We start from the raw sequence: 26,531 nt of genomic DNA on the forward strand, positions 1-26,531 counted from the left end.
TAGGGAAAATGATTAGACTAAATCGAATGGAAGCATGGTGATCATATTTGAACCAATTTTTGCAAACGTATCCGAAAGAATCGTTCAGACACAAATTTGTATGTCAATGTACAGGACTCAGTGTGACAACAGGATGGTGATTTGAGTGACATAAATTAAATTAGCATTCCCAGATATACTTAAAAATAACTTTTTATTCAGTTCAGGATGAGAAGCACAGACATAGTACAATACACATGTCAAACAGAGGAGAGTCATAGCAAAGTGAAAGTTACAGGGTGTTTTGAAATTTCAGGGACAGATCCAATGTAAGATCCTATACTAATGCATCTGGAAATCCCACATTTATAAAAGGTGATAATAAATGAATAATTAATACGTGGCAGACATTGCTCTGAGCTCTTTACATGGGTAATTAATTTAATGCCAACCACACTATGGTGGTAAATAAGGTTAGTACTGTCATTATTTCAGATGAGGATATTTAGGCAGAGAAAGAGTTAAAAATCTGGTTTCAGAGTGCACCAGTTAACTGCCACTTGCACTACTTCTTAGAAGACTGCAGCCACTTGAGAAGCCTGGTTCACTGGGTTCTAAATTTTACCATGTAGGCAATTATTACTCCTCTAGCCTCCATTAAGCTATCTTGGAAGCAGAGGGCAGGGATGCATCTTAAGCAGGCAAATGGTGGTCACGTTGAAACCTCTGCAGATCCTCCTCTATCAACATATTACGTAAGTCTGCATTTACTTGGATTCTTCTAAATCTAGCCTTGACCCCATAAGAAAGAAAGAAAGAAAGAAAGAAAGAAAGAAAGAAAGAAAGAAAGAAAGAAAGAAAGAAAAAGAATCGAAAGAACCGAATAGCATCTAGCATCTCCATTATTTGAGACCAATGTAAAATAAAACACAGGAGATCATCAATATACATGATGAGACTCTTCTTTCAGAGAGATCTCCAAGCAATCCAGTGGAATTTAAAACATTAAAACAATAATTACATATATCCTATTTTGCCTCATAGATGAAAAATACATTACAATCTGAAAAATTATTTACTGTTATTTGACTACCTTTGAAAAATATCAGTAAGTGCTATACTTTCTTCATCTGTGTATGCCAAATATGTATTCAATATTATTAATGTTATTTCTATTTTCCAATTTTGGGAGGGAAAATTAAACACATTACCACTTTTGTTAGAATGGTTTTAACTAATGGTTCTATAAAAAATATTGAGTGACTCATAAATTAACACAAGAAGAAAACTCATGACTCCTTAAAATGAGAGGTTCACAATACAAATGCATATTTAAAAAGGTGATCACAATCCACTAGTGGAAGCATTACAGTGTATGTAAAAGGATCTGGAATATCCACTCACCCTATTAAAATTCATGAGACTTTAAAAATATCACCCAGTCAAAGGCAGGTGTAAACAGAAAAATCTATTTCACAGAAATGAGGAACTTAATTTAAATTCACCTTGGAAATTGTTTTCTTCTTACAAGTCCTAAAGAATTTTACCCTATTTATGTCAAAGAAAGTATTTAATGCAGATTATTTTGATATGTTTTATTTCTCAATAAGGTATCTATAAAAGTATTTTGAATAGGCCTATTTAGTTCTTATACCAAATAACTAATTGCAAAAAAACAGGCACATGGATACATAAGCATGCACGGGTGTTTCCATCTCTTCCTGAAGAACTACGTTAGTGTGCTCGGTCAAGTGGAAGATATCACGTGATGGAAGATGCACGATTGAGCAACAGGGATGACTTTCTTCCTTAGCTTCAAGTGCAAAAAAAAAATCCTAGACTCTGTGGAGAAAACCTCTGTATACTACTGAACTGTGAAACAGAGGTATTCATGTTTTACATTTATAAAGCACAACATTATGAGAACAGATTTTTAAGTGATTTGGAAAATTAGTGCAAGTGCTATAACAAATGGTTGAAAAGATAGGACAGAATAATGCATTCATTTTTGAACAGTGTCCCCTTACATGGCTCATTGCACACAGGGCCATCATTATGGTAACAAATAATTTGTTACAAGCATTGCCATGGCACTTGGCCCAGAGCTGGGCCTCCCTATCATGAGTCACTGGCCAGCCTGCTTTGCACTACCTACCACTGCATTTAGACATGCTCTTCTACTTGTTAATTTGAAAAATATGCCAGAGATTTGTGCAGTCTACCTCCTATTTTAAGTCATGTGTCCTTCATTAACAACACTGTCAGGTATTTGAAATCATGCCTAAGGATCTGGAAAGGGTAGCAGGGATGAACAAATCTGACAGTGATCACTGCAGACTCCTCTCACCAGAAGGACACTTGATTCACAGAATGCTTCTTGTGAATGCGCTTGTGTTTCTAAAGTCTCATAGTTTGCAAAATTTGCTTACTTATATATTCAGCAAAATCTTCCAGTTGCTATTATTCCCATTTATTAGATTAGGGATTTCAGGCCCAAAGAAAGAAATCACATCTTCTAAGTTTATAAAACAAACAAATGAACCCAAATACTCAGCTCAGACCTTTCAATCTTATTCCTTGGCATCTAATTGACAAATTTGTTTATTGGGATATTTACTTAAAAATATACTGGAGCATATATATTTCAGCTACTGATTTGATGTTCCGAAGAGCAAAACATTTATGTATCTACTGATTGCTATATTTGCCTTCCAGATTTTTGAAGTATTTTCAATTTGTTAAAAACCATGAAGCTTTATGTGTGTGTGTATATGTAGGTAGAAAAACCAGGTATGTAAAAAAAAAAAAAAAAAAAAAAAACAGGATTTTAATAGGTCATGAAAAGAAATACTCTGCTTGGGATATCTTAGAGAACATGAACTTTTATATTCTTATTTTGGTAAGTACCTAACAATGTAATTCAAATGTGGTGAAACATTTCTCCCAGTGGGACTCTCTAACTAGTAGATGCAAGGTAACTAATCTTAATGTGGTACCTGCTTAGCATTAACCATTAACAAAGGGAATGTAACCATTAACAAAGGGAATGAAACTCTTTAAAAATTTTGATTTTGAATCATAAGGGCTTTCTCATGATTAAGAAAATAATTTAAAAAGAAAAATGCTGTCCATGTTACAATACAGGAAAATTTGCAGTACGTGTCCTGCAAAATAATGTTGGTGTTTGAATAGGCAGTCACTATTGCTACTCCAGTGTCCTATCTTGTTTCCAAATACCTGCATTCAAAAACCAAGTAAAACTGAATTTGCCCTCTTAGCAAAAATCTATTGAAATTCTTATTTAATGTAATATCTAATGGACTTTTGATAAGAAATGCCTATATAAAATAATTCTCTCTCCCACACATTCTACTTAGGAAACCTGAAAATACTGAAGAGAAGTATGCAAACCAGAATTTATGGTATAGGTAAATTCAATGATGCGGGGGCAGTTTTACCGGTTGTACATGTTCTTTTACATTTGAAAGGAAATTCTAAAGAGAAGGAAATGGGATTCTATTATATGAAGTATTATCAAAGAAGAGTAGAAGGTTTGGGTAGCTAGGCACATTTAGCAATTTACATCTTTTGTCTATTAAATATTCAGATAAGCCATTCTTTAGGAATCTATTCAAAAGTCATTTTCATTCCACAATGTATGATTCATGACTTTAAAATCTTATAAAATTGTCATAATTCTCTGATCTTTGCATATTTTAATGTAGTATTTAGCGATGATAAAAATATCTAGGACTATCCATATGGACATTTAAAAATATTATTAAATATTATTTTCCCAACAACTATATAAAGAATAGCCATTGACATTTGTTAAATATTGAAGAGATTGAATTTATATTACCTTACATTCTTTTGAGGTAATCAAATGATTTTAGGAATGGCAATCTTGAAACTACATCAACTTTGTAATCCCTTGACTCTGAAACATTATATCTTAGAAGATACTGTCCATCAAAAAGCCATCCAATCTAATCTGTTAGAATTTTTCTTTTAAATTCAATTTACATGAGGTTAAGAAGTAGCAGATTAAAAGAGAATCTAGTATTTAATCAACATTTTTAATAAACTTAAACCTAAAAGTATTTTTGTTGATATTACAAAAGCTAAATTCTAATCACTTAATGCTTGTTAAGACATAAGCTCCAAAGTACTCACGAATTTTTAAAAGTCAATGAACTTGATCTCTGTTAGAATACATCAAAGCAACGAACTATTTTTCATATTAGTAAGGATTAAAGTATTTCTGTCATATTTTATTTAAAAAATAGAATCAAGAATACAGTCATCCTGTGGCAGGCTTATTGACATTTCAGTGTGGTCCACAATATCTACATTTCATCTTTAATTTTATTTTGTAACTACCTCACTCATCACATAGCATGCTAATTTTAATGAAAAATATGTGATGTCAAAGAAGGAAACAGAATGAAACCAGAAAGGTAGAAGTCAGTAGAAATGCACCCTGTATCACCTTCACAAATGTCTGCAAGCCCTGTAGAGCCAATTCACATTTGCAACTTGTGACATTTTCACTGCAGGATGGCTTGGGTATTTTATACATCACCCGAAGAGTCCAAGTCATCCTGGACAATTTTACTTTTTTGTACCCTTTTAATTTGTCTACTCATTCCCTTATACTGTGACTACCCTAACTATTAAGCCCCTGAACAGATGCCCTATGGCTACATTTTGGTTGCCATCTTTAGTACAATTTAACATATTCCGGGGGCAGAGGATTTGAATACTCTCTAAATGTTCAGGTGAGAACTTTACAAAACCAGAGATGTGAAAGATAGTTTGGAGTCTGATTTTTCAGCTCTTCACATAATTTTATCAACATGCTAATCTGATCTTAGGTTTGAAAGAACAGACAGAAAATTATGAGTACTTAACTGGACAGAGTGTGATCTTAGCCCTGACTATGAACACTCAGTTAGTTGATCTGTTGTTTGCTTGGCTGGTCACTTGGTCAGTCTCTGTCTGACTCTTTCACTCTCCTTGCTTGGTTTTAACCAAGGTCAATGCTAATTTTCTATTCCACCGTTTCCACTATAAGTTGTTTTCACCCACACACTACAGACTGCAGACTGCAGCCAATCTAAAATATGGTTCTCGAAGTTGGCAAAGTGTTAAAAAATAACCTGGAGAGCTTTAACATCCCGAAACCCCTTTCCCCTTGTTGCATTTTAGGCCAATTAAATCCACATCTGAGTTTGGGCCGTAAGTAACCATCTGTTTTGAAGTTTTTTTACATGGTTCCTTTGTCTATCCAGGGTGAACAATCACATTGCTGTAAATTATGCCTGAAGCATTGACTTATCCTAAGTGTTAGATGACTTTTCACAGAAGCATTTTCTACTTCTTGCTTCCTATAAGTCACACATTACAATACACAAATGCTCCTGCTACACAATTCCAGCTCCAAGGGAGTACTATTTGGGCAGGCACACCTGCTATTTCCCAGGATTATATCTTTATTTCACACCATAGTTACTGTCATTAGACACTGCTGTGGAAGCGATCACCACGCTAGGAATTCTAAACTCTGGAATTTCACATTTATTCTTTTAAAGTATAAATTCCCTAAGAATGGGCCTTGATCACGTTGAAAGTACCCAGTACACTGCCTAATACTGTGGAGTGTGCATGTAAAAAGTGAATTATTTCCTTTGCCTCTCTTTGTCCTTCTCTTTGTTTAATATTAATGACTTTTTGGTTGTAACTGTTTTTTTTTTTTTGAAGTAGTTAAACCAGAACATTCCTTAAAAGTTAGTATTGAATAATGTATTCAAATGTAAATATTTGATTCAATACATACAACTTTTCAATTTAATTCAAATTTTTTCAGATACATGGATAAAATCTTGTTCTCTCTCACAGTTAAGGAACAAATAAAGATCTGTAATAAGGGGGTAAAGTACTTATATAGTGTGTGTAAATTGCTTAGTTCTTCTATTTCTCTAAGTTACTTTCCTCATAATTTTAATATTTTATTCTAATTGAAGATCTCTGTCTCGAAAAGTTAGCAGTATCATTAATCATATTTTTTAATGATGTGATTCTGATCTTATTGGTTTGGGTATGACTGTCATCCATATACTTTTAAACATCTTCAGGTAATCTAAATAAATAACATAGATGAAGATACATCGTGACACATGGAGACCAATTGCCAAGCATCGAAATGGATCTCAGCCTCAGGAAATTCTTCAACGCACAGGAAAGAATAGATAAACAATGAATAAATATTTAATAATTGGCTTCTCAATGGTTGTAATGGATAAATATTCACAGATACATACAGCTCAGAGATGGAGGGCCTGTAGTATCTCACCTGTGAGTCCTCTACCATTTTCAAGTAGTTGCAGCTCTATTCTGTCTCTCCTGTCACATTTCTGACAATGACTTACCCAGATATTCCCGTCCTGATGGTAGGGCTTCCAGTTTCTCCCAGTGTCACTGTAGAGCATTCGGTACTGGGTCACCCAGTCTGAACTGCTGTATCTCCCTTGGGTTGCAATGGCGCTGATCTGCTTCCGGTTGCCAAAGTCAACCTGAAGCCACTGGTAGTGGTCACTGTCGGATGGAGACCATCCTCCAGCACCTGAGGGCAGAGGCAAGAGGGAAAGATGAATATTTAAGGATGAACTTGTACAATTGGAACAGATTATTCTACATATCTTAATTGGCCTTGTCAGTGCTATATTTCTCAGATATATTATGAAGTGTCCTTTATAGATGCCACTGGGACTTCAACTAATAGTCTTCCAGCTGGGTAACATTGATTCTTTAACCTCTTTATGGTGTAATTATGTGCTCATTTTCTCCTGAGCAAATGTCTTCATAATTCCTCAATTAGATCTTATTAGTACATGTCAAAGTCTAATTGGCTGAGGGTTGATCAATTTACCATGAACGCTTCTGCTAAAAAAAATGTAACTAATTCCTTTTCTTTCATGTAAAGGTTTTAAATTTTGGTAAATTATAAATGAAACAAAAACCAATTATACACAACTCTCAAATACATTTTGCCTTAAGAAGTTCAGAGTTCAAAGAATGTAAGTACTATAGTTCTTAAAATGAGGACTAATCTTATATTGAACCTCTGATCATGTGAGAGGAAAGTACATAGGAAAACAGGTAATATATGTCACTTAAGAGAGAGAGTCCAATGACTCTTTTTAACCATATTTCTAGAAAATCATTTGAGATAGTGAATGAAGTTAAATATCCTTTGGTAAAATAGGATAATTGATTGGCAATAGAAGAATATAAGGGTATTTATTATACAATGACTAACTTAGAACAAAAAAGACTCAATTTTTAGTAATATTCTTAATACTGTGGTTAATAATATTAACCATACTAACTATAACTGCACACAAAAAAAGTGACAGAAAAAATGACAAAATGCTTAGTACTAAAAGGCACTACAACTTTGAAGTTGAGTTCAGCTACTAATGGGAGGAAATGATAGAAAAATATTCAACAGATTTTCCAGTATACAATATATCAACATAATACATATCACTGTGTAAATAAGGAAATTAAAGGATGATGAAATAATTTATTCCATGAGGACTCTTATAAAAATCATTTTATAAATCATTATGGATACATCATTAATTTAATAATGTTTATATGGCTTATTTTTTCAGCTATGATAGGATAGCTCTCTAAACAAGTACAAAACTGAAAAAAAATATATATTTTAAAGAAATGTTTTTTAAAGAAACATTTTTTAAAGAAATGTTCTTAGGGACTAGACCACTGGCAGGGCAGGACCCTAATTCATGAGTGGAGATTAATTAGGTAAACCCAACAGGCCCCCAGCATTTGGCATAATGCACTTTACAGATCATGGTATAGGGAAGAGGATCCCAGAGTACAGCAGTGTCATGAAGATGGAGACATCCAGAATTCAATGCCAAAGAGGAAGCTGGAATTGCAGGACACAGTCCTAGAGAGTGGGTAGCTGTTATGGGGATCATGGAAGCCCGTGGAGTCAAGTCTCTGAATCAATATTTTGCTGTATATTTTCAGGCTAAGATACCACTGGACTGGCTCATGGGAGTTGTGAAATGAACAACCACGAAAGGTTGCACAGGGCTAGAAGAATTTGATATCAGACTAGATAGGTGGAGAGGCCTTAGCAAACATCCAGTCATTTAGTACACATTTCTGAAAGGTCATGCATTGGAAGTAGGATTAACATCATCTTAAAATAAGGGCTACTCTGGGTGCACACCAAACAAAGGTTACTGATAAAAGTCAATCTGATTCACAAAAAAAGTTTACTTCTTGTATAAACAAATTCAACACTCTGTCAAGCAAGGTCATGAAAGGTTAGAAACTACACAACATTGCATCCATAATGTCCAGTGTAAAATTAGAACATGCACACATGCACACACACACACACAAACACAAATACACACACACAAATGCTAGACCTATGCAAAAGTAGAAAAATGAGTCAAAACCAGAGAAAAAACAAGTAAAGAAATGGACTCCAAAATAACAGAAATGATGAAATTAGCAGATTAAGACTTCAAGTTTTCAAGTTTATAGATTGGTTCCACTGTTGAAAAAAAAAATATATATATATATCCACATGTGGTAGTGCACAGCTGTAATCCCAGAGACTTGGTAGGCTGGCAGGAGAATCAAAAGTTCAAAGCCATCCTCAGCAACTTAGTGAGACCCTGAGCAACTTAATGAGATCCTGTTTCAAAATAAAAAAAAAAAAAGAGCTGAGGATGTGGCTCAGTGGTTAATGCCCCTGAATTCAATCTCCAGTACCACCAAAGGGGGGGAAAAGAAAAAAAAAATATATATGGATATATATATTTCCTTTATATATATAATGTATATTTCCTTTATCTATATATAATGTATACACATATGTATAGATTTTTTTACATTTTTAGATATTTGCTTGTACATATAATTTATATATTTGAAGACACAATTGCTGAAAGATATAAATTCAAATATCTGAGAAGTTCATTGAATTCTAAGCAGGATAAACACATAAAGAAAAGTCACCAATTAATTTCATAACCATTTGCTGAAAGTACAAAGTCAGAGAGAAAACTAAAATCATCAAAGGGCAAAAACTTCTCAGCAAAAACAATGCAAGCCAGAAAACAATGAAACCACATATCCGACATGATGAAAAGGAAAAAAAAAAACACAAAAGAAAGCTTTCAGTAAATTTCTAAATCCAGAAAATAATATCCTTTTAAAATAAAAATAATAAAACACTATTTAAGACAAAAGCTGAGGAAATTAATCACCTGTGTTTGTGGATTTTAAGGAAGTCAAATTTCCAGCTTCAGAGAAATTTTACTGTACTGAAGCTCATATTTATATGAAGAAATGAATGCTGAATGTCAGTAAATATAAAACAGAAGAAATGAATGGTTAAAAGGTCAGTAAATATAAAATACTTTTCAGGATTTTTAATTTCTTTAAGAGATTATTGAGGGATTAAAGCAAAATAGTAACATGGAATTAGAGGGTTTATTACGGAAGGAATAGTGAACTGTGGACTTCAGTAGCACAAAGGATAAGAGGTAGAACTCAGAATTCATGGTATCTATTTTCTCACATCTCACATGAAGTGACATTATTTGTAACTCTAGATCAAGGACCAGCCATCTTTTTATGTAAAAGGTTCAAAAACTGAACATTTTGGGCTCGAAGGCTATGCCATTTCTGTTAGAACTACCAAATCTGTGTAATGTGATACAGTCATAGAAAATGCATAACAATAATTTGGCTGCATTTCAACAAAAATCGTTAATAAAAACTCATGCTGGTGGCTGGACAGAGGGCTATAAATTGTCAACCCCTGCTCAAGACCAACCTTTCAAACAAAAAAAAAAAAGAGAGAGAGAAAATGTAAAATATGTGCTTTTCACTATATCTAAATAATATTTCAAAACTTTCAGAAAAGATTTATGTATATAGTATGTGCATATATGGCATATGTGTTATCTGTAGAATGTGTGTGTAAACTATATGATAACTATTTTCTCAACTAGTCTCATATCTTCAAGGCACAGTTCTACTGGAATGATCTTTCTAAAATGCTCATCTTACCCTTTTTCATTCCTGCTCATTACTTTTTCATTGATCTTCATTACCTCTAGAAATAAGCTACCTGCAAATCATATACAGGAGACACTCCTGGAATAGACTCTCTACCCATCCACACATTCTCCCTCCACTCAGCCTGGTAAATAATTAGTGAGCTATCAGTGTGGTCCCTTGAAATATTACCTAGGGATTTCCAGGAGAAGGAAAGAGAACTGTACCCAAGTTTAAAGCACTTCTTGGAATCACAAAGACCGTGACTGGCTGGCCTGGGGCCATCAAGGACCAGCACTTAGGGTGATTCTGCAGTGCCTTCTGAGTCTCAGAGCTTTCTGTGGGGATGGGTTGACATCTTTATTGAGACTGCATAGTACCTAACTTCTTCCTCTATTCTCTGAGTCATTCTCTTCCTTAAGTATTTATCCGCAAAGCGCTCCCTAACTTTATACATGCTATCTCCATCTCAAAATCTGTGTCCTGGGGAATCCAGTTGACAAAACCACCAGGAAGCCACTTTGTATATAGCCTACTCACCAACAAGAGTTACTTGTCCCTGCTTTGAGATTCGTGTGTTATCTACATGCTGAGCTTTCATCCTGTTGTAGCTGGTATTTCTTTTCGCTGTGTGTTATCCACATGCCTATTTTCTAGAATTCTATAAAATTTTGGAGGAATCTCAGTTCAATTTTTGGGATAGCAATATACTCAGCCATCATGAAATGACAAATATGTGTTCTTACTTGTTTGATATGTAGTGTCAAAGCTTGAAAAATTCATTTTCCATTGCAGGTAAATTTCTGTGTACACATTACCAAAAGAAATAGGATGATTTGGTCAATGAAGTCACCAAACAATTAATACAATCAGAAAAAGGTGGAAATGTCTCCAAATGGTTGTGGCAAACTTTGAATTCTTCTTCTAAGCATCATGCTAATGAACACTCCAAAATAAATTTTCTTATATTACCCATATTTTGCTGCATTATGAGTTTTCAGTAAGTAGGCAATTAACATACAGATACTTAGTCCCATTTATCTCATTACTTTTAGCACCAATGAATTTACTATCGACTTTAGAGGAAGCAAAAATCTAAAGGAAGGGGAGTACAAATAAAAGTTTATTTTTAGTAGAAGTTTATGTGGAAAGAATAGTGATTAACTTCAAGGGGAGGGCAAATGTCAGGTTTGCAAGAGGAACATGGAGGAAAGATCGATGGAAAGTTTCCTCTTTCTCTTTGATCTGTCAAGCATGTAATTTGGGGAAGTTGATTACTTTGTTCATTTGGCTTGTGAAATGTGTGACCTCTATTGATCCAAGGATTAAGAATGATACCTATTATATCACCAAAGAAAAAAGTCTGGAAAATGGTATGTAAGAGGGTAGAAGCATCCACCAGTATAGAGTAGGGTGTTTAAGAGCACTTGATTTTCCTATGTCGAAGTATCCCCAGTGCATGCTGGATACTCAAAGAAACTGAGTGGATACTGAAGAAAAAGGAGAGGAGGTAGAGACGTTCACAGTGAGTAGTCATAAGCCCTCAGGTTCTAAGAAGACTTAAGAACTCTTATCTAGCAATAATAATAATAAAAAATCTAGCAAATAATGGGTAAGTTGTTGGAATGACTTGAAAGATGAGTACTTATTGCAAAACTATTTCCTAAGCAATAAGAATGACTCCCTAGCTGTCTCCCTCCCCTCTCCTATTGTTCTCCTCCACTATTTTTCTCCCTCACAGACCTCAGTTCTTGTGTGTGTGTGTGTGTGTGTGTGTGTATAAAAGATACACCCAGTTTGTATTCTAGGTGTTCATCCTACTGTGGTTCCTTGAAACGGGAAATACAACAAGGAACTCAGACAAAAGGATGTTAGTTCTTTGGATGGAGTCAATCAGTGGTGAACTCGCAGGATGGTTACTTTTTCTTTGTTCTCTGTAACTCAGTTCCTCTGAGAGCAAAGAACTCAGTGGGTGGTTCAAGAGAGGAAGTAGAACTTCTCTCCTAGTGATAAATGGCTCCTGAATAAACATGTCACACAAGTTGATGGTTGCAAGGCCACCAGAGATTGTGAGGCTAGATTCTAATTTAGAAGAAAACAGTGAAAAAATTTTCAATTAAGGATGGAGTGACCTTTAATAACTGACTGAGAAATATGTATCAGATGAAAACAATAAATTGAAAAGAAGACTCCAGGCAAGATAGCGTTATGAGTTCAGGTTCTGAGGTCTCCTTCTGCTCCAAATACACAATATTTTTAGATAAGACAGATAAAGAGAAAATTGAAAGGACATAGCCAGTATCAGAAACAAGATAAGCATCTCCATGTGCACCGAATGCCACCAAAATGCAAAACAGAGAAGGTCTGCAGCTGAGATCTGCCAGAGTTGAGATCGGAGAACATCAGAGGCAATTGGGGAATGTTGGTGACCGCGTTACCCACGTGTGTGTGAGACAGGAGGCCTGTGTGAGGGCTGGAGACCAAGGTGGCTAAGGACTAACTTGGTTTTGAAATGAGAGTGGAAAAAATTAACTGTTCACTCACTTGGATATGTGACTTCTCTAAGACTGTACAAAGAGGTGAGAAAATAGGCCTAGGTGTACTTGGAAAATGCACCCACTGGCTCGTCCCTAGACCTGCAAGTCCCCGGTGACTGGGAGGTCTAGGTACAGGGTCAGCAATGCAAGATATGGCTTTAGACTGGGTTTCCTGGGCCACTGAATAGAGAACAGTAGAGTAGAAAGGGGGACGAGGAGGGGAAGAAAGAGAAGGAAAGGGACAGTGACCGTGAAAGGGTGTGTGGGTGGGTGGGAGAGGGAGAGAGCCGGGGAGAGAGATGCGAACTCAAATTCCAAATCACGAAAAAGGAGACAAATGCCACAAAAGTCAAGAGTTCAATACAAATCAACTTCATGCGTAATAGCAATGAGGACCATTGGGAAATGCATTTTAACTTCCCCAAAATCTATAAAATAAGCCATACTATCTATTAAAACAGTGACAGTTATGAAACACAACAGAAAGAAATAAAGCATTTATAGACAAACAGTAAAATGAACCAAAAAGTGATCTTAGGAATAAAAAAATTCAGGAATTAATAGGGAAAAACTCATCAGAGGTGAATCCACCCATTTTAATGTGTATGTGGAATATAATCTTTTAAATAAATGATGATAGGCCTTTTTTTCAAAATTGAAACACAAAAGAGCCACCACGCCATGAATTGAAAAGTCCTTTTGAATGCTGAAAAGAACAAGTAACGAGAGCATGTTATGATGGTGTGTCGAGATGTGTAAATGAAGACTGTTCTGGAAGAATACGATTGATGAAGTGTGACATTTAAAAAAACATAAAGTGCAAGCATTATAGTTGAGAATTATCTCACTGATAAAGAAAAATAATAGGCACCTTGGGAAGTGCTAGAGGGACTTGCTAATGAGCTCAGATTTTATTTACAGCAGGACATAAACACCTGCAAGAATCTATGAGAAGCTGGATAAATAGCCTCAGCCAAGTGTAGACACTTTTTGATCAGAGTAACCATAGAAGGGAGCCATACCCATTAATTAACATCTGTCCTGAGCAAGAATTAAGAGGCACCACGGTCACTCCTGAAACATGGACAAATTGATGCTTATATAAAATCACACTAAAACCAAAAAGCATGATAGCTATATTTGAAGCAACAGAGAAGAAAGATGTCCTATCATCAGATGTTATTAAATGGCAGGGAGACAGAGCTATTTCTCCCATTTTGTCCTTCATCAAGGATAACAGTTCTCAAATCATTGTGGGAGCAGCAGAAGTAATAACTGAGTTCGAGGAATCACCTCCTGAGACAAGTTAGGACCTAGTAAGAGATGTAGCTGTGTTAACTTTTTGGAAACATTCAAATTCACATTATATCCCAAAGGACTAACATTATTCATAAAGGTAATCTTAGCTCCTTTGAATATTTATCAAAGCTGCTGCCAGAAATGCAGAGACAGGCAAAACAACAACAAAAGCCACAGCACAAGAAGAAATCCATCGATGTTAAAAAGAAAATTGGTAAATCTAAAAAATACAGAAAAGCTCTTCTTGAAGTTCTTGGGTGTGCATTGTGAATACTTACAATAAGAGAAATGGTGATGGTGGGTTACAAAGATTCTCCTTTAAAATCCAGTTATTTAATAGAACAGAATACATTCCAAAGATGCATCTCCAACTTTAATTATAGCAGAGCATTTGGCAAAATCTCTGATGAGTATAAAACGGCAAAATGTGGGGTGGGAGATAACAGCTTTAGGTAGATTCAAAAACAGCTAACAATCATGCCCCAAATATGTTGATTAATGGCCATGTCAACCTGAAGAGAGCTCCCTAATGATGTGCCACAGGCTTTCACCCTGTATACTGTCAGTTTTAATATTTTTATTATTTAAGGCATGAAGACATGCTTATGAAATTTGTCAATTATATAAAGCTGGTAAAGAGATCTAATAGGATAATTAACTGAATTATGATGTAAAATGTTTTTGACTGTCTGGAAATCTGAGCATATCCCAGAACAGTTTATCTTAATATAAATAATAAACTAAGATACACATTACCGATTTTATGCTTAAAGATATATAATACTTAGAAATAATTATGTAACTTTAATTTACTCTATAGATAGTATGATCTTGAAATTATGGCATCTAACTATATTTCTATGCTTGCCGTAGAAGATTCAAAACTTTTTCATACATTGTATTGTCTTCGCATCCATCACTCTCTCCCCTGGTCCTCAGTGAATTGTCCCAGAGATTCATCCAAGTGGTTGGTTGGTCCCTCACCATGGTGCTTTGGGGAGGTGCTAGAAACTTTAGGAGGTGGGGGGTCACTGGTCACAGACGTGCATACCTTGTCTCCTTTTCTCTTTCTCTCTGCTTCTTGGCCACTAAGGGTGAGTTGCTTTGATTTACCGCACCCTCTTTGCCATGATAATTCTTTGCCACAGACCCAGAATCAATGGATTCAAGTGACCATCGACTGAAACCTTGAAACCAAGAAGCCATAGTCTTTCCTTCTCTAACTTGATTTCCTTAGGTATTTTGTTGGAGTGATGGAAAACTGACTTACTACCAATATTTTGTTGATTTTAAAATGTATTATGAAGCTATCATTAGTGAAGGCAGAAGAGCCATTAGTGGAAGGATGGGAAATAGACCAAATAAGCAAAATACAAATTTCTGAAGCAGACTACGTATATGAATATTCATATCAGTACTTGATGTATGTCAAAAGTTGATTATTTCTAATAATACATTTAGGGTCAACAGCATATCCACACAAGAAGAAAGGAAATGTGCCTCTGCTCTACACAATAGTTAAAACTCACATTTAAAATATGCAGATCAAAATATAAGCAGTGTGTTATGGTTTAGATCTGAAGTGTTCCCCAAAAACTCATGTGAGAGAAAATCCAAGAAAGTTTAGATATGAGCCCTGGTGGGGTGGCACATGCATGTAATCCCAGTAATTTGGGAGGTTGAGGCAGGAGGATCCACATTTGAGACCAGTTTCATAAAATTAGTGAGGCCCCGAGTGACTTGGTGAGACCATTTCTCTAAAGAAAAAATAAGAAAAAAGACTAGGGATATGACACAATGGTTAGGTGCCCTGGGTTCAATCCCCACTACCAAAAAAGAAAAAGAAAATTTAGAGTTGAAATGACTAGGTTATGAGAACTTCAACCTACTGGGTGCATTAATCCATTTGGTACCTGTGGTACCTGAAGGCAGGAAGGTTGTGGCTTGAGGAGGTGGGTCACTTGAACATAGCTATGGGATTTATATTTTGCCCCTGGTGAGGGAGAGCTCTCTCTGCTTTCTGACTGTCATGTCCTGAACAGCTTTCCTCCACCACATTCTTCTGCCATGATGTTCTGCCTCACCTCAGGCCCAGATCAAGAGAGTTGACCATTTATGGACCGAGGCCTCTGAAACCATGAGGCCAAATCATCTTTTCCACTTTTAAAATTGTTATTGTCAAATCTTTTGGTCTCACAGCAGCAAAAAAAAAAAAAAAAAATCTGACGAAAATACTGTCTAAAAAAATGACAGATAAATGGAATTACTTTTGCGGTTGGAAAAATTCCTTAAACGGGCTCACAAAGCACCAGGTGTAAACGCAAGTTTGGATAAAGTAGATTATATTAAAAATGGAATCTACTGATTATGAAAAGGCATTAATAAATGTATGAAATGGCTAACCATAGATCTGGAAGCATATTCTTAAACATATAACCAACAAAGTGCTCAGAGTCCAAACATATAAACAAGTCCTACTAACCAATCAGAAACGTTCAGACAACTCAATAAAGTCTGGACAAAATACTTCAGCAGGCAAGCCACAAGAAAAAGGGACTATAATCTATAAAATGTATGGTGACAGGATTGACCTCCGGGGATCAACCTTTTAAGGAAGATAATTGAAAAGCTAAGAATGTTCAAGGGCAGAACCCAGAATGATGAGGGACTAAATCTCATGATATTGCTCTCAAAAGACCAAAGATGTTTAAGCTTTGTAAGTGAAAATTAGGGAGAGACTTAATTTCCATCTTCAATATTCAAAGGACAGGTGATGAGTTTTTTTAATGATGAAGCAATAATGACACACATTTCAAAAGTATACATATTTTTGTGTATATAGGTTATTCCGCTTTATTTCACATTTGTAAAATTAATATTTTCCTTAAGTAATGTCTAAAAATTACTTCTTGATTCAATATTGTGAGTTGCATTTGTCTGTCTACATGCTATTCATTCTACTAAAAATTATTCCCCTTTTTGAACTTGACTAAAGATTACACCGAAAACTGAGCTGTTTTCTCAACTTTGAAACAAACACTTTGCTGGGAGAAAAATAAAATTTTATTATTAAATACAATTTATTCTTTTTCAGGGTTCAGCTTATTAGACTAAAAGGATTTTCCAGGAGATCTCATTCCAATGCTGGTGTGACTTACATAATCAAAATCAGTAAATTTCTTGCAATTCAGTACACTTAGAGAAGCCAAAATGTCAATCTGAGGCCTCTGTTTACAAGCTCACCACAGCACAGGCAAAGCATCCAGTCTCAGTTCTGAGAAATAGACTGACTGCAAGGTGAATTTGTTTTCAGATATTTTTTAAAAAATGCATTTATGGAGAATTTCACAATTCAATCACAATTTAAGATCTCTGATTTGTTTCTTAAAATGTCAAATATTACCTCAAGATTATGTTTTAGGAGGCGAAAAAATGGGAACCATGACTAGACCTCCATTGCTCATAGAATTAATAGAGCTTTCATGGAAGTTGGAATTATGAGCCCACAACTAAATGTGATCTACTTCCTGTTCTGCATAGCAGCCACAGAAATCAGCACGGATTCAAGCCTGGGTCAGACAGGAAAAGCAAATATACTCTAATTTTAAATTATTTTATATGTATTATTTACATTCATTTTACATTTGACTTTTATACCTGTGTGCAATGTAAAATGATATGATTAATATAATATAATGAAGTTAAGCTTAATTTAAAAATCTTGACTGTGATTTTGAATTTCATTTATCAAAGAGTATCAATGATGAATAGTCTGATCTTTGAAAACTATCCTTGACAATATCATGACCAAGAGAAATACACTTTTTGTGTGTATTACTTTTTGTGTGTATTAAGGTGGTAGTTTTAGAAAAGGAAGCTAAAGGCTGTCATATCAATGTGATATTTAAAAAAAAATTAAAGTAGATAGCACCAATAATAAAATGGATTATCACTAAAGAAGCAAACTTCCTATTATTGCAGATATTCAAGTTAAAGCCCGAAAATCAGAATTAATTTAGAAGTAGAAATTTATGTTAAAGACTGAACTAAGTGTCTTTCATTTCATTTAGAAAGTTGAAGTGCAAACTATAATGATAAAACCATTAGCAACACTATCAAGTGGTTTTTATTTTTTTATTGCTTATTATATAGGTTTGGGGTAATCCATTTTATTAATATGGGGATATTATTTACACTATTGCCATGTAACACTTGACTATATATAACTTTTACTGTTAATGAGTTAGGTCATTTCCATCTTTACACTGAACAATTCCTCTGGTTCATTCATTCAGCAAATATTTATATTTATGGAGTACTTCTGCATGTGGGCTACTGAGGATTTCTTTTAAAATTTTTCATTAGCAATTTTTACTACCGGTTTTAAAGCAAACATGAAAATCCAGTTTAATCATATGTTTATTCATTTGGAGAATGTACAAAAATATCCTTTACTTAATAAAGATTTTGCCACATGGGAAATCGTATTTAATATGTTTTTTAGCATTCACAGAAGTGATGCTTCGCGTATGAAAAATAAAGATTGACGTTAATATGACCACCAAGTGCAGGTCATTGAGGGATGCTTCCTGTTTGCAAGGGAAAGGAGGCTGCCTGGGTTCTGCCTGGCAGGAGGGTGGAGGAGCTTCATGCTGTCTCCTCCAGCATCCCTTTGTTTACTGCACTTCTAAATGCCCTCAAGGACAAAGGCTTCATTCGTGGGGCAAGCATGAATGTTCCCAAGAAACTAAAAGCTATGTGGGCAGGAAGTCAATTTTACTTTTGCAAATCTAGTACTTCATTTTGTATTTTTGTAATTTTTGGCTGGTGTTCCTAGTAAAGTCTGAAGAATTTTGTAAATGACATAGTTAATTAGAAATAATTCCCCATTCACTGGCATTGTCCAGAAATGACATCATTCTTGAGTTCTTTTTCTTCCTAGTTTAATGGAGGGAGTGTGTGTGGGGGGGGGGAGGGAGGGAGGGAGGGAGGGAGGGAGAGAGAGAGAGAGAGAAAGAGAGAGAATGAATCGCTAAAAACATTCTTATTCATTCAGCTCCCCAAATACATTACTTGACAGAGATGCAAAAAGTAAATTTATCGGTTAAAAGGGATTCAGAGGTCTACCATACAATAGTCATTTCTAGGCTATCGAATAAATCTGTCCTCCACTTAGAAGGAATACTGAAGGAAGGAAATCACTGCAGAAATCAGTTAAAGAGCAGTCCCTGAACAAGTGGGTAAGTAAACTGTTAGGAATCATCAATTTTTTGAAGTCTAGGACTGATCTTTATTTCTCACTGAATAACCACTGCTACATTGCTATCCTTGGTATAACAGGTATTCAATAAATATCTTTTCAAGGAATAAATACAAGAATCAATGAAGTAAAAACTTCATTCAATATGAATGAATTGAATGATAAATGAATATTAGTCTGGCAGTAAGATCTCTGAAACAAGATGTGAGAATCCTTGGGACCAGTTGCCTGGCACGCAAGGAACACACATGAAGGACAGATTGGACTGTAATAAAAGTAATCCCTTAGTTACACTTCTGGTTCCCAACCTATCTTCAGTAGAGAACTACTAGAAGCTTTCCCCAGAAAGCTTATCGTATTTATTCTAGATATTTTTCTTGCCTTAATATATATTAGGTGAATATTCTCGTTCAAGAATATGTCTATGTTCATTATTGAAATTCCTTTGGTTGTTTGCATAAATTACATCTTTTTTGTTTACTTGATTTTTATTTATGCAAACTGCATTTTGATTCATTATACACAAATGGGATATAACTTTTTGTTTCTATGGTTGTTCATGATGCAGATTCACGCCATTCCTATAATCATACATGTCCATGGGGTAATGATATCTGTCTCATTCCACCATCTTTCATAATCCTGCCCCCTCCCACCTCTCATTTCTCTCTATGTGATCTAAAGTTCCTCCATTCTTCTCTCAACCCTCACCCATCCACTCCCATTATGTATCATCATCCACTTATCAGGGAAAACATCAGTCTTTGGTGTTCAGGGATTGACTTATTTCACTTAGCAGGATATTCTCCAATTCCATTTATTTATCTGCAAACACCATAATATTATTCTTCTTTATGGCTGAATAACATTCCATTGGGTATGTATACCACAGTTTCTTTATCCATTCATCTGTTGACGGGCACCTAGGTTGGTTCCACAATCTAGCTATTGTGAATTGAGCTGCTATAAACATTGATGTGGCTGTGTTACTGTAATATGCTGATTTTAAGTCCTTTGGGTATAATCTGAGGAGTGGGATAACTGGGTCAAAAGGTGGAAAACTGGAAATCCATATGAAATTAAACTTCTGTCTCTCACCCTGCACAAAATTCAACTCAAAATGGATCAAGGACCTGGGAATTAGACCAGAGACACTGCCCCAAATAGAAGACAAAGTAGACCCAAATCTTCACCATGTTGGCTTAGGATCAGACTTCCTCAACAAGGCTCCCAAAGCACAAGAAACCAAAGCAAGAATCAATAAATGGGATGGACTCAAACTAAAAATCTTTTTCTCAGCAAAGGACACAATCAATAATGTGGAAAGAGAGCCTACAGAGTGAGAGAAAATCTTCGCCACCCACACTTCAGATAGAGCACTAATCTCCAAAATTTATAAAGAACTTAAAAACTTTCCACCAAAAATACAAAGAACCCAAACAATAAATGGGTCAAGGAACTGGACAGACACTTCACAGAAGAAGATATACAGGTGATTAGTAAATATATGAAAAAATGTTCAACATCTCTAGTAATTAGAAAAATGCAAATTAAAACAACTCTAAGATTTCATCTTATTCCAATTAGAATGGGTATTATCAAGAACACAAACAAAAATAGACATTGGCCTGGATGTGGGGAAAAAAAGCACGCTTGTACATTGCTGGTGGAGTTGCAAATTGTTGCAGCCACCCTGGAAAGCAGTATTGAGATTCCCAAATTACATCTTTTAAAATTAAGTCTTTAGCCATTATCTTTGATAAGTCCTTGGGTTATATCAAAATTCTGATACTCAGATTGGATAAGACTAGTGAAAGAGCACTTCCTCAGAGTTTAGTTTTAACAATTTTCTTGATCTACATTTTTTATTCATGTTACCAGGTCCTCTTCTCCTAGAAAACTTTCCACAATCACTTCCTTAGCTTGTAGGGAAGCATCAGTCTACATGGGTTAATAGAAAAAAAAATGGGCAGGGTATTCTGATGAGCTGGGAATGAGCAAGGATATATTCGGTTATTCCAAAAAGGGTGGGGAATGCCCAGGAGAAATGGCTGAGCGGATTCATAATTCAAAGTGAAAACCAAACTCGAGAATCAGATTTAACTCAGTACAGTAGGACATTTCTTTAACTTTTGATATAGATTTTATCTAAGTACCTAACATTATGTGAATTTCAAAATAGATTTCATGTACATTGTCAAAAATCTAGGCTCCATCTAGTATTTTGTGCAAAATGTTAGTCATCATTGATTCCCTCACTTAAGAAAGAAAAGGGTCAGAAGACCATTTACAAAATGGAAATGTTCTAACTGGTAACCAAATATAGTTTATTGTTTATTAACAAAATAATTAGAGATGCAAATAACTTCTCTATGCCATCTGCCTCAGGGACTCCTTTATAGAAGCCTCATTGTTTTCTGGGGCAGAGTTTGCTCTAAAAGAGATCAGTAGAAAAAATACCAAAGAGCAAAAAGAAAAGTACATATTCTCTGTTCATTAAAAAAAAATCTGTTATTATATATGCAATAATGTCAGTGGCATATAAAAATATATTATTTTTATATGCAAAATGATATGTGCAGATGTGTATGCAATATATACATGCAGATTTTATATATATATATACATATACATATATATAAACTTCATATATGTGTTTCACACAGTGATATAAAGTTACCAGTGACCTATCCAATGAGATAAGGAAAACGTATATGCAGTGAATTATACCTAAGATCTATCCTTCATGAAAGAGAAAAAGATGAGACCTTTTTCCAGTGAAATATGATAATTGAGACAGATGTTTCTACTGACTTGAAGTAGGTGGAAAATTGCTTTGTATCTTCAATTTTTATACTTGTACCTGGTCTATGATATACTAATTTTCTATGCTTGAAAACATAGGTTATAAAAAATTTCTTTGCTTTAGTTCCATTTTTCTTTTTTAGGAAAAAAATACAAAGAGGATTATTCTCAAGATCAATACAGTTAAATATAGTAAACACATCCTCTAAGATCTGACTCAAATGGCTTTTACAAGTACTGTGATCTGCCCCATAATTCACGCATAGTGAATGCCTCCCTCCTCTTGGGTCAGCACTTTCTACACACATTATTTATTCCAACGCTGATGCCAGCTCCTGAGTGCTAAGCATTGTATCCTTCCCAAGTTCATTTTAATAATCCATGAATGGCACACATTAGCTCTTTCAATAAACATCCATTCTAACTACAGAATCTGTTTTAGTAAAGAGGGCATTCGTATACTAGCAAGATAAAACTATTTCATCAAAAACACTGTGGGTATATTTTAGTACAAATAGAAAATATTTATAGTACTCCCACCTGCCTAGGATCTACATGTGTAGGGCAACAGCACCAGGATATAGGGATAAAGGCAGATGGGCCTTGTAAACACAGTCATCCCTCAGTATCCATGGAGGATGGATTCTAGGATCATCTATGGAAACGATTTGTAGATGTTCTGGTTTCTTATTTGAAAGTGCATAGTATTTATATATGACCCATATAACCCCCCTATATACTTGTTATGGTTCAGATATGAGCTGTCCCCCAAAAGTTCATGAATGAGATTATGCAAGAAAGCTTAGAGGTGAAATGATTGGGTTAAGAGGGTCTTAATCTAATCACTACATTAACCCCATGGCAGGGATTAACTGGGTGATAACTGTACTCAGGAGGAAGTGGATAGAAGACGTGTGTCATTGGGGGCGTGCCTTTGGGATATGCATATCTGTCTCTCTCTGCTTGCTGGTGGCCATGTTCTGAACCACTTTTCCCTACCACGCTCTTCTGCCATGATGTTCTGCCACATCTTGGGTGCAGAGCAATGGATGTGGCAGAACATCTTGATGAACTGAGACCTCTGAAGCTATGAGCCCCAAATAAACTTTTCCTCCTCTAAAGTTTTTCTTGTTGGGTCTTTTGGTCACAGCGGTGTAAAAAGGTGACTGAAACAATACTTTAGCTCCTCTCTATATTGCCTAGAGTACCAAATACAATGTAAAAGTTGTATGGACAGTTGTGTGGATGGTTGTCTAGGGAAGAGTGACAAGATAAAAAGTCTTCACATGTGTCATACAGACACTATTTTTTCCCTGTTTTTAGTTTGTGACTGGTTGAATTCATGCAGGCAGAACCAATGGAAACAGAGGGCTGACGGTACAGTTGTTTTAGGGCGACTCTATTACCAGATTCATACGCACGGTGGAGTCATCGGTTCTCTCCATCAAGAGTTTCTTGAAAGTTTTCTCCATAGTGCAAGTCTGAATTGGCTGATGTTGTGATGTGTCAGTATAAAGCTTTAGAGTTGAAAATCCCATTAAAACAAAACAAAATAGGCTCCACATTCTTTGCACGCTTTAGTAAGGCCAACATCTTTTGCTTTCATGTAAACGCCCCCACATCTTTGAAACTACCACATGACTAATTTTGATTCTCAAAATAGAATTTTATTTATAGCCTGAGATGAAGATAACATATCACAGCAGGAACCATGTTAGACTAAAATTAGGATGAGCCTGGTCCCCAACCTACCTGTAAAACTAAATTTGTGTGACATTGTGGAATATGGGGTCTAATTCATAAGCCTCAATATTTTGATTTGGCCATGAAAGAAATGAAAAGAAAACATATCATTATTGTATTTGATGAGGAACCTCATAATAAGAAGGTGCATTATCTTTAGAATAAATACTTTGATGAGTAATGCTCTCACTGTTTTGTTAATCAGCTAATTCATGAAAGACTCATTAATAATATTTAAACCCCAATGACTGGAGGAGTGAAACAATAGATCAGGGGCAGGTTGAACAAATAGCTCATTAAATTTAAAAATATTTTTATCTATTTTACCCATTTTACTTTATATTCAATGACATAAAAAGAAGAAACAATAAATTAAAACACTTTTCAAGTAAGTGTTTGCTTAATGCCTCAAGAATCTAATCTTTGTGATAACCACAGTGCTTATAAAACATATTTGTTATAGGAAGTCAAATTTCCATGTAGTAAGCTGTGAATAGACACCAGCCCTGTATGAACTCATTTAGCACCATGAAAAATCCAAAAGATGTTGTATAGCAATCCCAAAACTAACAACGAGCAAACAAATAAAAACAAACCAATCAGGTGAATGAAAACCATCTTTGGAGTATCTAATGAATTACTCCAAAAAAATAAATCACTCCATAAAAATAAAAAAGACATTGGGCAATCCCAAAGCTAATAGAAGAAAAAAATATTTTTAAATTATGGATTGGCTTAAGGTCCTGTCAGTGAATGTATAAGGAACGGGGAGAGGGACTGTCATGGCAATAGCAAGGACAGAAGAGGAATCAAGGATCCCTTCTAGATGTTTAGACTTGAGGAGCTCGGAAGGTGTTGGTGCCAGCTCTGGGCATGGGTGGGAAAGACAATTAGAGGAACAGATTTGAGGAGGAAGATCAAGAGTGGTGTTCCAGCCTTAACTGGAGGTGTGTATTAGATAGCCACGTCAAGATTCCACATTGGCTGTACGTATGCATCTGAGTCTCAGGAAGAAGTCAGAGATTTGGAGCCATCAATTTGTGACAGAGCAGGGAGACAGAGACGGTGGGAACAGGGAGTTAAGCATGCATTCTGTACACTGAGCTTCAAGCTAACTCTCAGATTCTTTCTTTGAAGCTGCTCACACAAGGCCATTTTGACCCAGCTTGGGTTCAAAGAGTGCAACCCTTGACCAACGAGCTTATTATTTCCAAGGTTGTTCTTCCTTCTTAGGGCTGAGGAGTGCAGGTCCAGCTGCCTCTGCCAATAAAAAGAACACAAGTCACCCTCTTCTAGGCCAGACTGGATGAAAGAGGGCCTTTGTGACCTTTAAGCCAACCATAATGACTGCAAGCTGCCTTTAGGTAGAAGTGTGTGCCATAGGGACTTAAGCGTCTGATACTATCCTACTGTCAGTGAGAAGCTAACATAGTGCTTGGGTGCAATTCTCCAGAAACCTCCCCTCCTACCTAAAGCTCAGAAAGAAGTGAGTTGTTTCTGTCCTCTTGGAGAAGACCTACTCTTTCCCTGAGTGTCTTTCCCCTTTCTTCTTTCTCTTGTAATAAACTTTGCTATACTTTTACCAAGTCTCATGGCTTTTTGAAATTCTCTCATGCAAGGACCCAAGAGCCAAGCATACAACAATATAACACGATCTCCAGTAAGATGTTTTTCATTGTGTGTGTGTGTGTGTGTGTGTGTGTGTGTGTGTGTGTGTGTGTGTGTTTTGCAGTGCTGGGGATTGAACTTGGGGCCTGGCATAAACCAGGCAAGTGCTCTACCCCTAAGTTACATCTTCATCCCTTTATGAATGGTTTTTACAGATGGTATTAAATGAGATGACCTAGTGAGAGGTGCGTAGAGAATCCAAGAGTCAAGGCACATGCCAATGTTTGATTATCATTACGAGGAAAGGAAAAGCAAAGCCAGGGAGGTAGAAAGGGAAGGAGGAGAGTGTGTGGAACATAAAAACTTTCCTAGGAGGAAGAGATTCTTGTGTGTTTTGTGATACAATGCAGTAACACTCTCCCCAAGAGCCAAACGTAATCATGTCCTTCATCTATTAGCTCCACTTGGCCAAGGTTGAAGTATTTTCTCCTATAGAAATAACTCCCATTGCTTGTCACCCCTTTTTCAGAGGGAAGTAGATATGTACACAGATATGCTTATTTTTTCCACCATGTGACTATTGTAATAAACTGAAATGGGGAACATCTAAATTTTCAGGTTAAGGTAAGAAACTTGTGGAGAAAACAATTGCATAAGTTGCTTTGTAATTTTAATAATAATTAATAATAATGATTAAGTATTGATAATGATTTTATCATTTTTTTCACCAAACCATTTAAGAGCAAAATATGAAACTGAAAATATACTAAATAATAGCAGATAAAATTGTGAATAATGTAGTTCAGGAATGGTACAGAGTAAAATCTCACTTCTTAACTAATTCATTATTTTTTAAAATTTGTCTCCATTAATGGTGTTAGATAGTTTATCATTGGTTTTTACTTTATTACTTATCAGTGAAATTAAGTATTTTGCACACTTATTATAAAACTATCAATCCAAAAGCCTCCTCATAACCTGCATCTATTTTATTTCTTAATATTTTTCTTGTTCCATTTTGTGAGCTCTTCAAAGATGCTAAGTTTTAGTCATGTATCCATACATAACCGATAATAAAGATTTACAGTCAATGACCACTTATAGCAAAAGACTGAAATGTATCTTTATCAAAATACCTGTATTATACATGTTAGAAGCAAAATCTCCAATAGTTTAGGTGACCT

At 35.5% G+C, this 26,531-nt stretch overlaps 1 protein-coding gene across 2 annotated transcripts in view; it reads right to left on the bottom strand.

Annotated features, from left to right (window-relative positions):
• CNTNAP2 (contactin associated protein 2) overlaps nucleotides 1-26,531 on the bottom strand; it is a 2,020,421-nt gene that overhangs the window by 1,379,596 nt on the left and 614,294 nt on the right. For both annotated transcript variants that reach the window (XM_079149276.1, XM_079149277.1), the window contains exon 3: nucleotides 6,411-6,604. In XM_079149276.1, coding sequence (XP_079005402.1) covers nucleotides 6,411-6,604 — 194 coding nt within the window. The remainder of the gene's footprint in view (nucleotides 1-6,410; nucleotides 6,605-26,531) is intronic.

This window comes from Sciurus vulgaris, assembly GCF_902686455.1.
Source record: "Sciurus vulgaris genome assembly, chromosome: 8".
Lineage (NCBI taxonomy): Eukaryota > Metazoa > Chordata > Mammalia > Rodentia > Sciuridae > Sciurus > Sciurus vulgaris.